This window comes from Artemia sp. Qi Xiang Cuo, chromosome 6 (assembly GCF_049724085.1).
Source record: "Artemia sp. Qi Xiang Cuo chromosome 6, ASM4972408v1, whole genome shotgun sequence".
Lineage (NCBI taxonomy): Eukaryota > Metazoa > Arthropoda > Branchiopoda > Anostraca > Artemiidae > Artemia > Artemia sp. Qi Xiang Cuo.
Genome location: NC_142799.1, coordinates 46,552,803 through 46,566,175, shown reverse-complemented (window position 1 = coordinate 46,566,175; position 13,373 = coordinate 46,552,803). Strand labels below are relative to the sequence as shown.

The 13,373-nt window shown below is 33.7% G+C and overlaps 1 protein-coding gene across 1 annotated transcript in view; it reads left to right on the top strand.

The window, feature by feature from the left end:
• Window positions 1–13,373, top strand: part of unc-104 (kinesin family member unc-104) — a 211,127-nt gene that overhangs the window by 98,018 nt on the left and 99,736 nt on the right. The window contains exons 10-12 of the mRNA XM_089090220.1: window positions 2,997–3,119; window positions 7,397–7,530; window positions 9,444–9,554. Of these exons, the coding sequence (XP_088946346.1) occupies window positions 2,997–3,119; window positions 7,397–7,530; window positions 9,444–9,554 (368 nt within the window). The remainder of the gene's footprint in view (window positions 1–2,996; window positions 3,120–7,396; window positions 7,531–9,443; window positions 9,555–13,373) is intronic.

The following is a 13,373-nucleotide window of genomic DNA, read 5'->3' as shown; positions in this document are numbered from 1 at the left end:
GGTTTGTGAATCAGAATTTTTTTTAACTTTTAACGTAAAGAGCGTGGTATTGATTAAGGGGAGAACCCCTTCATATAAGTAATAACATATACGTAATAAAAAAAAACAATAAAAAAACAAGTGATACGGCTCAATAGTAATCGAAACTTTCAAAAACAAAATTTTGATGTCAATAAATGTATCAAAAGAATGTGTTTATAATGCTGATCCTAAATATATAAATTTTATTAAGTTTAGTATTACTCATCAAAGGCTACGAGCCTGAGAAAATTTACTCGATTTTTTAAAGAGGGGGAAACATCCCCTACAAGTGAAAGAATTTTAATGAAAATCACACCGTCAGATTCAGCGTATCAGAAAACCCTATTACATAGGTTTCAAGCTCATATCTGCAAAAATCTGCAACTTTGTATTTTTTGCCAGAAGAAAAATATACGAATATAGAAGTTAGTTACGTAAGTTAATTTGTAAAGACATCCATTTAGCAAAAGAAAAGTAAAATTTTTATGCAAATAAAAGCTGCATTAACTAAAAAACGTTCAGAAATTAAATAAAAAAAACAAGTTTTTTTAACTGAAAGTAAGGAGCGACATTAAAACTTAAAACGAACAGAAATTATTCCGTATATGAAAGGGGCTGTCCCCTCCTCAACGCCTTGCTCTTTGCGCTAAAGTTTGACTCTGTCTCACAACTCTATTTTTTAAAACAATAAAAAACTTTAGTGTAAAGAGCGAGGCGTTGAGGAGGGGACAGCCCCTTTCATATACGGAATAATTTCTGTTCGTTTTAAGTTTTAATGTCGGTCCTTACTTTCAGTTAAAAAAACTTGTTTTTTTTTTATTTAATTACATCAAGAATCCACCACTGTCTAGACTGACAATGCTGAGCATCCTATACATAGCTGTTCATCAAAATTAGTGCATCATCAGAGAAACATAGATGTTGATTATGAAAAATCTTTTAACTCGAAAATTTTTGTTATTTTTACTGACTTAAAATTTCAGACAGGAGAACCAATTAGGTTTTAAAATGGTAGGTTTCTGGCTTCCCTTTCTGGCATACGCTTTAAGAATAGAGGGATTCGCTTAAAAAAATACATAACAGCCGGAAATATCTGAAGTTAAAACGCATTTTTTATCACGAATTAAAGTAAACTAATCTTTCATTTCTTTCGTTTTAAGGTCTGATTTATCAAAGTTCAAAGCATCTTTTCTTCTGCCCTTCCTGCCTTAAATGTAGCTAACTTCTCATTTGTTATAAATCTTCCTAACAGTTCTTTGTGCAAAGCTTTTTTTTCAGCTTAGCGAATATTTATTTTTTTTGACTTTACGTAATAAGAATATTTACTGAATGCGTGTTCGTCTGAGTCACCAACTTATGAATTTGTCACAGAGTATGACACATCGCGAAAAGAATTTATATTTATTTAAAAGGTTGGAGCTCTTTTGGTCTGGAAGTCCCCTTGGCCCATCCTTATATTAAAAAAAAGTAGCAGCTACAGTATCATGGCTTAGCTATAAAATTCGATATTTTAAAGCAAAATTCACCGACACGGTGCTTTTCAGGTATCTTGTCAAAGATTTGGTCGTTAATAATAAAATTCACCATGAAAAATAAATCACCGATCAAGTTCTTTCCATGATTTTCTCCACTGGTTTTTGGAATTGTTGCTGTAATTTCTTTGTTAGAACGGTGGAAATAAGCCTAATGATAGACTGTCACCCACCTAAAAATATGACAAGTATTCTTCTAGACCAATCCAAAAGCCATAAGAGTCAATATTATTAGTTACTTTCAGACTGGATTCTACTCTGGAGGGCCTAGCCCTCAGGCAGGTTATCGGTATAGTATGTCGAAATGGTCTTAGGCATATACTATTCTACTACGGTGTGTCTGAAAATAAGGTCAATGTAATCAAAATATGTATGACAATTATCGTATCTGTGTTCATACCCCGTATGACCAAATCGAAGAGTTAGCAACATCGGGCATGCTACAAGGTTGCATACTCTCCCCCAAACTCCTCCACCTTATTTCTATACCATACTGTCCTTGCTTGAGAATTATTCGGGACTGAAAATTAATGGTGTGAATATGAAGGCCCTGGCAAAACCCACTGGCCTCGACAACAAAACACAATTTAATGAAAAGTTTAAGATGCAAAAGCCCTCATGACTAATGTCTTTATAAAAAGCATCCATCTTGCAGCTTCCGCCTGTAGTAAAATATGGTACTTAGCACCGGAAATTTCTCTCCAAGAGATCCAGAAATTTCACTGATTCAGCCATAGTGTATATCCTAAAATAATTCATTGGCTAATTCTGCAGCTATTAATCGGCTAATTTTGCTTGTTTGGCTTGTTGGAGTGAAATAAAATGGGGATCCAAATGATGGCAATTAGTTATTTATGATATGAAAGTGATTAGACCGAAGAAAACGTTTGGAATACGCTTGCCGTATGACCTGGTTGCCACTCGCTAACTTACCTACCCGGATGGCCATTCCTGTCCCTGTGCGAAATAGTCTCCTAGACATATTCTTGATAATTTCTTCGTGACTAACTTTTTGGTTAGAGGGATTGTATCGGTTACCCATATTAGCCTGACAATTCATTTTCTTATATATGAGAGTTGTCAGCGCTTGCCATTTGTTCTTCTTCTGAATTTTTTTCTAGGGGGAATACCAATTTCTTATGCTGTCTGATGAAAAACAAGGAGGGGAATTTGTTCATTACTCTTTTTGGTTATTTGAAAAGACCAGTAAATCTCTGTGAGCTTTATTGGATAGCTGAAAATAATAGTATATAATGTCTGTCCTTTCTATTATTATTTTTTTCTTAAAGACTAAAACTTGATGAAACTGAAAGACTACAATTTACCTATATGAAGAGCGAAACCTCTCCCTGTCTCAGGTATCAGAGTTTGCCTTGTCTTTGTATTGGCATGATTGTAAATGGAATCCCACGAAATAATTTTATAAAGAATTCGTATTTGCAGCTGAGGATATCAAAGATGTTACGTCTAAACGTATGCCTGGTAATAAGACACATGGAAAATCAGTTTCTTCTGTCGCTGAAGTTGCCGTTGATCAACTACAAGCTAATGAAAAACTCATTGCTGGTAAATATGCTTTGGTTTTTCTTCTTGCTTGCTTGAATACTAAGAGGCAAGTTGTGCTTGAGTGTATAAGTAAAAAGGAAAAATCAATGTGACCGGAGCATCTTAATACAATGGATAAAAAAAAAAACACGTCCAAAACTTTAATATTTCTGCCGTGTGTTCAATAGCTATTTTCTACTGATTTTGGAAAACAATAGTAATAAAAAAAAAAAAAAATTAAACAGCTCTGTAGCCTTCGTCGACAAAATCAGATGTTTGACTGAAAATCAAATGGAGTTTTGAAGGCAAACCAAACAACATTTAATTCAAGCTGCGTTGCATCAAAAGGTAGGCTTTTTGTGGCTTCTAACCTATGATGTCTCTCTGGTATTGCTGCAATGTTATCTTTTTAAGCTTTTTTCCGAGTTTCACCAAGTTTTTTCTTTGATTATATGCCTAAAATATCCAGCTTCTTAAGTTTTATCCTGTGTCTTGCAAAGCCTCATTCCATAAATTTGTTTTCTTCTCTATTTGATAGAAAGGAATCAATATCTTCCAAAATGTGCAAGATAGTTTATACTGAGCTAGCTTCGAAAAATTCGAACATGCACCAAAATTGAGTGTAAGCTTCATTTAGAAAAATTGGCAACCTTAATGTGCTCCATGTAATACTCTATGTGAGGATTAAATCACATTGGGGTCACTCCTGAAGAGTCCACTTCAGAAGGAAAAATATTTAGGATAATTCAGCTACAGTCACTTTATCTACCATTGTAGGAACGCTTATGGTTAGATATATATTTAACAGTAACCTTCTTTGTAAAAATAGTTAGATGTCATTGGGGTATTCATTTTGGATTCTTATTTTTTTTTCTTTTTCTTACGAAAATATTGGCGAAGCTCTCGTTTTTTCCTAAATACTTTTTCAACATATCGTGCTAACGTTTTTTTGAAAATGAGAACAATTTTTTTTACACAGCATATTCAATTTGAAATTTAGCGTCGGTTCTTAGGCTGTTATTACCTGACCCAAAATTTAAAAAATGTGTGAAAAATTCACATTTTTTTCAAAATTTGGGGCTAAGCTTAGGCAACGAATAGGTACTACTTGAAAGATAAAGATGGCTTTAAACGATTGTTTTGCCTGTTATTTCAAGCAAATTTATGGTCCTATGTCAATTTTAAATTCTTGGTCAACCTTCTTAAGACCATAGGCGTGTCTGCCTTGTTTGCCTCTTTTTTAAATTCTTGATCAGCATGCCTAAGACTCTAGGCAGGCATGCCTTTCCAAAAACTAACCTGACAAGATTGTGTCCAATAAGAGAGTCATTCACACTCCTGCCATTTATCCGTGCCCCAGCCATTTAAACATTTGCCTCTCAATTATTTGGACTATCTGTCTTGGCTTTTCTCTGTCTACAAATACCCAGCCCAGTCTTGATGCAACCTATTGCCCAAAATACTTGATAACTTCAATTCAAACTTGATAACTTCGCCTATGGTCTTAGGCTGTTATTACATTATTTCAAGTGAAATTTCTAAAAATTCTACATGAAGTTGGGCGAAAAAACTCGACATAGTTAAAAGAAAACTAGCCACTGTTCTGATTTCAGCATGCCTATTTAACCCTTAAATAGTTAAAAATCAGAGTCAAATTATTTAAGAATTTGATCCCCTGTGTTATTGTTGCTGTTTTTAGGGATAATTGGGTGGAACGTATCCCTCTTATTAAATGGTGGGTCCTTAAGATTCCGGAGTAACTGGAGGAAACTTCTATTTCAGAGCTAAAATATTATTTAGTGATGTTGTATTTAACTTTCCAACCACGACGTAATATTGCACTACTCGTAGAAATTAGACATGCAAACCGCTGAACGTTTTTCTTTTATTTTGTTGTGTCCATGTTGATGATGCTTTAATTTGGAAGCATTATGTAAAGTAAAGTTTGTAATTGTTGAATTTAATTCTATCTGTTAACATTGAAATCTCTCTGGATAATTTCTGCAAGAACCTGTCTTCAAAGTTTAAGTTTTAGGGAAGTTCTGTATTCCTTATTCGGGATTGTTTTTGGAGGAAAGATAGATATTCTTAATGAAATCGGGATCCTATCTGATAATTATGGATTAAAATTATCTGGAATCCACAGAAAACTTTTTTATCAGTCAATTTAAAAAAGAGAAAGTCCACTTTTTATTATGTCTTGTATAAATGCCAGAATGAAATAATACTCATAATAATTTATTTTTAACGCACTTTAAAATACAAAGGAGTGATGTAATTCAAAAAAAAAAAATCAAAATTAACAACAAAAAATATACTATATGAAAACATGGGATACGACCTAGAAACGGTTCAAAATTTGAAAGTTCGCATGACCAGTTTTGCTGCTATATGGGGAATGAAGATTCTGCATAATTTTCTATTATGTACCACGGTGGCAGATATACAAAAAAAAACTCCAATACTGAAAATACTCTTAGCGAACAGCCCAAGTATCCCTTTTTTAAGAAAACTTTAAGAGAATCGGATGAAAATAGCACATAGTAGTCACAGTTGGACGAGTACAGTTTCCCTTACGTCTTGTGGTTGTATTTACTCCTATTAGCAACGATTTTTTAATATCCAGGCTGGAACTACAACCTAGCGCCAGAAAACGCATGGGAGCAGAGTTACCACAAATTATTCGCGATCGAAACTGCCAATCATCTGACATATTCAAATAGAAGTATAGAAAAATCATGACAACTAAATGGTGATCTCGAAGCCTTATTAAAAGACAGGAATTCATATTTATCAATACTCAAAGAAATTCCGATAGTTGAGAGAGAATCAGCTTAATCAACAGAATCAGAAAGCCCCTTCCGAGTACGGCTAATTAAAAGAATGGCATCCGTGTAAGCCAGGTATCAGACACTAGAGGTTCCTATAAAGCTAGCATTCAGAAGGTTCCAAATCTAAAGAATAAATCTCGTCTTTTGCTTCTTTTACGATTCTCGTCTCGTCTTCAGTAATGAAATAATCTTGTGTCTTCTACCAGTGTCAATTTAAATTATCCCAAACTTGAATATGGCTAAGATTTTCCTTTGATTATACATTCCTACTCTATCCTAGACTGTCTAGTATTTTTAATGTTTCTGAATTTTGATTCTAGAGTATTTTAGGGGCACAAGAGTATGCGTAATTGGCATCAAATTTTGTCAACTTTTATACGAAATGTGTCTATAGTGAAAAAAATTATGAAGAAGAAAAAGCGAGTATATTTCCAGCCAGTGAAACCTGAAATATTCTCGTGTTTTCTTCTTCGCGATTTTTTTTTCATTTTGTCATGCATAGTCAGTGTGGTCTTAGAGATTAATTTTGTCTATAATGAAATCCAAGTTGCTTAGAAAATACATCTAGTTTTAAAAAGACCATTTGTTAAATATATATTTGACTGTTTACTTGGAAGTCCGTATGTAAATTTTTAGTCAGTTAGTCAGTTGTACCTGTCAAATAAGTTAGTTGTTTTATGTTCGGTTTTTCTCTAATCTAAATATTAACAAAGTTCAAAAAACATACAAAACTGAAAATATCAAGATAAAATTTCATAAGTAGAAAAGAATATTCATAACATTTTGCTGGGAAAAATTAGATTCTATTCGTGGGACATGCATTTAATTATGCACAACTGTGGAATAACCTTAATAATATTATATAGCTTTCATTTAACACCAGCAAGGTTTTCCAAGTAAACAAGCTTGATGGAGCATCGCTGAGGGAGAGTAAACGAAGAGGTGTCCATATATTGCCTTTCAGAAACAAAGAATTGGATTATTATCTCCACCCTGCAAACCCGTGGGCCGTATATACCTCTCAAAGAGTACTAATGTGGCCTAACAAATAGTTTCAAAATAGTGTAAACGATCATTTAATAATACTTTACTAATGTATCATGTATGTGTTACGTACTGCGAAGCTATTGTTAATGTTCAAGTGAAAAATTTTGATTTGTCAAGTTGTCTTTAAAAAGTTTTTTTTTACTTGGATGTTATATCTACCACGAGAACATTTTCCCTTGTATTCTCACCTATGGTTCAAAACTAGATTTTTACAACGTGGCTTTAATTAAACTCAACTTAGTCTTCGTAAGATTCGATAAATCATAAGAGTCAAACTGAACAAGTCTCATCCGGTTTGTATGTTCAACCAGAGACCTTATGTTACTCGTATATGAAATAACTTTTTTGTTGATCCTTTTTTTTAGTCTATCTGTCTTAAAAATAAATAGTTATATTTTTATTTATTATTGAATTTTATAGAACTGAATGAAACTTGGGAAGATAAATTAAAAAAGACAGAAGTCATACGTCTTCAGAGAGAGGCTGTTTTCGCTGAAATGGGAGTTGCTGTGAAATACGACGGTGACACAGTTGGGGTTTTTTCACCGAAGAAGGTACTCTCTTATTTTTTATACTGCATAATAGGCACTGCTTGTTTTTTTTCGTGTTTTTTTTATAAGTTAATTTTGAAAAATGAGATGAGAGAAACATTATTGTTGCGTTTTTCTGTTTTTTTTTTTGTTTTTTCGGAAAAAGATAATTCAATTAATGAGAAGAGATATTGGCACTAAATAAAAAAAAAGCTAGATTCAAAGAGGAGGTGTCAGTAAAGTCAAATTTGAATATTAAATATTACTCACTAAAATGAAACACAGTTAGTACTTAGCTGAAGTTACATGGGTGTGTCTTCACGCTGAAATGCACCTATGTTGCTCATGCCTGTCGAGTACATATACGCCTTGAACGATAAGGAATTAAACTAAATAATGAGCAAGTCCCATTATAGTATCTTTTTACAGCCTTATTAAGTTCAGCATATAAAAAAATCTATTGCTTGTTCAGAGATGATCCTTATTAAGCATAGATTATTTTAACATTAAGTAGTTTAACGGCAGCCTAAAATGAAGTTGTCTGCTTCGGAAGGTGTTTTTGGTGAGGTGGGATGATATTGGCTCTACTTTTCTTGGGCTTTCTGTGCATTCACACCAAGAGGAAATACGCCTCCTGCATTTCTGCTTCCATTGCTATCCGGTCCTCAGTTATAACATAAGATATTGCATCTGGTGTCGACATTTGATGGTTTTCAGGAGTGCCATTTATTCTTGTTTCCGACATACAAAGGACGTCAAGACCTAAAATTTAGATTTTACCCGCTATAAAAGTCAGGGTCGTCAGGTATTTCACAGAACAAGCGTCCAGTACCCTATTGCAAGGGATTGTCATGCCATACTAGATCAAGGGCTCTAAAAGCACATAACAGTGTAGTTGAAAATTAAATAGGTAAAAATAAGTGAAAAATTCCGATAGTTGAAAATAATTTAAAAACATAACTCATAGACCCTGTGAAGCCACAGAGTGTGAAGTCACATACCCTGTGAAGCTAATGTTCCTCCTTTCAACCATCAGAGTCTTCAAACTTGTTTTTAAGCATTTTATCTTATCTCTTAGCACTCGAACCTTCAAAGTTTGTGCAAGGAATAACGTGTTAAATAAAAAAAAAAAATCAAATTTTGCTGGAATAATGCTGTGCCTCATAATTCTCTTGTGCTGGTTGTATGAGAGACAAAAATTCAGATTATGGAAGAAAATAAGTACGTAAATACGCGCAGAAAAAAAAGCAGAAGAATCATATATTGGTTGGGTATAATAATAATGCTAATACGATAAAGTAAAATTTGTAACAGGCTAGTTTTGCATGCATTTATTTTAACTCTGAGTAAAGAGATGGTGTGAACGGTGAGAATAATGAAGCGGAACTTAAGACGAAAGAAAAAAAAAGACCTCAAAAATAAAAATATATTAGAGTAAAGACTCAAAAATCTATTTCAGTAAACTGGAGGGAACTTCGGTGAACATCCAATGACCGGAAAGTATATTGAATCATCTTTTGTTTTTCTCCTTCCTTACTAATAGGTGTTTTGCTTCTATTTAAGCACTTGGAACTAGAGGCTGGAAATATCACCAATAAAAAAAAACGAAAAATTGAGATCTAACTTTGTTTTGCTATGTTTTTATGTCCAATATATTTTGGGTGTCCTATCATATTTTCCCCAGCAAATTTCTACTATTTTTATCTTTTGCATTTCTTTGTTTTAATTCAAACGGGGTAATAGATGCCCCCATTTCTATTGCATAAAAATAATTTTTATACAATAAAAATAACATGAATTGAGGTATTAATATAAAAAACGTTATTGTCAAACAGAAAACAATATGTGCACATAGTACTTTTTGTTCCTGAGTTTTAGTCTTTTAGTGTAATAGGGAATTACGACTTTATTTAGTTATTTTTAGCGTTCCTTTTTAGACCCCTCACCTGGTTAACTTGAATGAGGATCCGTCGATGTCAGAATGTCTTCTTTACTACATAAAGGATGGCATTACAAGAGTGGGTTCAACCGAGGCAAATATACCACAGGTATTGTTTTGTACATATTTGGACTAGTAGCCGCGTTTTTGACCTGTTTCTGAAGTGAATAATTGTACCAAATTAACGTTACAGACTAAGGGTTTTCTGTAGCTATATAAAGTTTGATAGAAAAAATATTAAGTCTGCTTAAGTACTTGTGCCACGTATATACTACGTTGTAAAAACACATTCTAATTAAATACCTCTTGTGTCTGTGTTATCATAACTCTATTGGGCATCAACTTCAAAAGTATAGATTCATATCTTTTAATAAGATTAGACCCCGGCGCCGCGCCGATGAGGGAAGAACGGCGGTGGCGGGGACGAAAACAGCAGCGGCCGACGCGCCGCCGACTTCGGAGGCGTGCCGCCGGCGCGATCAATGTTGACCGTAAACATTAATATTTTCATCAGTCTTTCTCAAATCACAGCTTAAATTCACAAATTTACTTTGTCTACTCATTGACAGTACACTTTCATAGGATACTCCACCTAGTAGCTACTGGTAGCAACCAAACTGTCATATTCTTGTAAAAGTCTCTTACCTCCCTTCACACTCCCCTTTTGTATTTTTTTTTTTTTTTAAAGCAGCCGTATAATGTTCTACAAGATCCGTCTCTGCTTTAAATTTAAAAAAAAATAATTAACCTTTTGGCATCCCTGCTTTCAGTAAAAATAAATTCAGGATATTATCATTTAAATATAATACTTCCCTAACCCCCCCCCCCCCCTCTGGATACCACCTTGATAGGATACTGTCTCTGCTTTATATTTTAAAAAAAATCAACTTTTTGGCATCCCTGCTTTAAAAAATAAATAAATTTGAGATATTATCATTTAAATGCAATACCTCCTGAACCCACCCCCTCTGGATATCATCTTGATAGAATACCGTCTCTACTTTAAATAAAAAAAAATAAAAAAACTTTTTGGCATCCCTACTTTCAATGAATAAAACTCAAGGTAATATCACTTAAATATAATAACTCCCTATACCCCTCCCCCCTCTGGATACCATCTTGATAGGATACCGTATCTGCTTTAAATTTAAAAAATAATTAACTTATTGACATCCCTGCTTTCAAAAAAAATTCGAGATATTATCATTTAAATGTGATAGCTCCCTATCCCCCCCCCCTGGATACCACCATGATAGGATACCGTCTCTGCTTTAAATTTAAAAAAAAAAATCAACTTTTTGGTATACCTGCTTTCAATAAAAAAAAATTCGAGATATTATCATTTAAATGCAATACCTAGATAATTTCGGAGACCACACTGCCTTTCCATGACGATAAATAAAAGTTCAAATAGGGATAAAATTTAGTTTTACTACTGATGACGGTCACTGTATATGTGACCGAAATATCTGGTATTTTTGTGAATTTATTACATCACTGTCTATTAAAAGGATTTTATCCCTATTTGAACTTTTATTTATCGAAATGTAATACCTCCCAAACCCCCCCCCCCTCTGGATACAACCTTGATAGGATACCGTCTCAGCTTTCATTAAAAAAATAATTTACTTAATAATTAACTAGGTCACTATGTGGTTCAAACAAACACGCGAAATAACGTTAAATAGCTTAGTGTTCCTTGAAAAAAAATTGAGGATATGAGTAAAGGGTCAACCGCAAAGTCGGAGCTTTTCTTTCTCATGTGGTTTAGTATTTCGATTTTCCTGATTAAAAATCAAGCAGGGCTTGCACTATCCCCGAATTTTCGGGTATTTCTCCGAAAATCTATGCGTCACCCCAAAAAAAATTTTGTTCCCCGAATCCCCGAAAATCACGGTGCCACCCCAAGTGATTAAACACCAGTGACTTTCCCTGCCAAATATTACTTTGTATACCATAATTCTTCACTACTCTCTTGTTCGTTAATTTTCGTCTCTTTTGTTACTTTGCATAAAAACCAGACAGATGCAATATGCAATTGCAAATATTGCAATATACACAGTTCTTCATATGTTGACAAAAAAAAAGTATCGTTTTTATGAAATAAGTTTAAATCATTTCGAATAGAATTATAGAACGAAGTTGAATAGAATTATAGAACGCATTCACTACTATACAGCTTCAGTCTTCCGTCGGATTTTGAAATTGCCTATGTTTTAAGATAAAATTTTCTTAATGTTTAATACTCAATTGTTGAACGCCTGATAGAAAATACAATCTTCTTTCTGAAACATTCCCCCCCTCCCCCCCCCCTCCAAAAAAAAAATTCTATTAAGAAAAAATTTATCTTTATACTAAGCTATGTACAAGGTTGGGGAATTAAATATTGAAACAGAATTTACCCCGAAAATATGATTCATAAAAAAATTGTAAATTATTGACTATAGGGGGGGGGGGGGATATGGGGATATCCTTTTTAAATGATAATACCTCAATTTTTTTTTATTTAAAGCAGGGATGCCAAAAAGATAATTAGTTTTTTCATTTAAAGTGAATACAGAAGAAAATGATATTAAAGTCCCTTGGAAACCATTGAAATATTTTGATAGACCCAGGGCCCCCCATTGAGACTTGTTCATTGTCTTGGGCATTTTGCGATTTCTCATAGGCTACTGGCCTAATTTGGCTTTTGTATGTGCTCCCTTTTAATTATATTCTTAGGATCTTATTGAATGTCATGGCGAATCTATGAATCAGTTTTCCAATAATGTAGGTATATTTGAATAATTTCGATATTTTTGTTTTTGTCTTTGTACCCCTTTACTCATACCCTCAATTTTTTTTTCAAGGAACACTAAGCTGTTTGACGTTATTTTGCGTGTTTGTTTGAACCATATAGTGTACCCCTTTACTCATACCCTCAATTTTTTTTTCAAGGAACACTAAGCTGTTTAACGTTATTTTGCGTGTTTGTTTGAACCATATAGTGACCTAGTTAATTATTAATTAAATTTTTTTTGAATTGAAAGCTGAGACGGTATCCTATCAAGGTGGTATCCAGAGGGGGGGGGGTAGGGAGGTAGTACATTTAAATGAGAAAATATCGAAATTTTTTTTATTGAAAGCAGGGATCCCAAAAAGTTATTTTTTTTTAAATTTAAAGCAGAGACGGCATCCTATCAAGGTGGTATCCAGAGGAGGGGGGGGGGGGTAGTGCACTATCATATTTAAATGATAATATTTCGATTTTTCTTTTTTTTTTTAAAGCAGGGGTGCCAATAAGTTAATTATTTTGTTTTATTTAAAGCATAGACGGTGTCCTATCAAGATGGTATCCAGAGGGGGGGCATAGGGATTTATAATATTTAAGTGATAGTACCTTGATTTTTTTTTTTTTTTATTGAAAGCAGGGATGCCAAATAGTTGAAAAGTTAACAAAAATTAACACGATTTTCGTGAGTTATACTTGATACAGCAATTGTACAGTTTTATCGTTCAAAGGGAAAGGGACATTTGCGTCCAACCCGTTTTTGTTTCTTTTTGATGAAACGGGTTTACTTAGAAAACATTCATTCATAAGTACAAGGTGGATTCACACTAAAACGAATTGGTGTGAAGAAAGCGATATCAACATTCCCACCTAACGTTGCGCTTGAATGACTGTGGGGCCCTTGGTCAGGAGCCAAAGTTACATTAAAGGCCAGGTCATAATAAAAGCTTTCAATTTAGGAGATTCAAGGAGGAGTCTTTGACAGTCTTGTGACCTCAGGGTACTAGATGTTGCTACGTTCTTACGTATCTACTGTGGTTTAAAAAATTCGATCACCCCACAAATGATTACCAAAAATATGCACAAATATAACAAATGTACCACTTATTTCAAAACTTTGAAGAAAAGCAAAAAAAGCTATATACCCCTCACTACGCT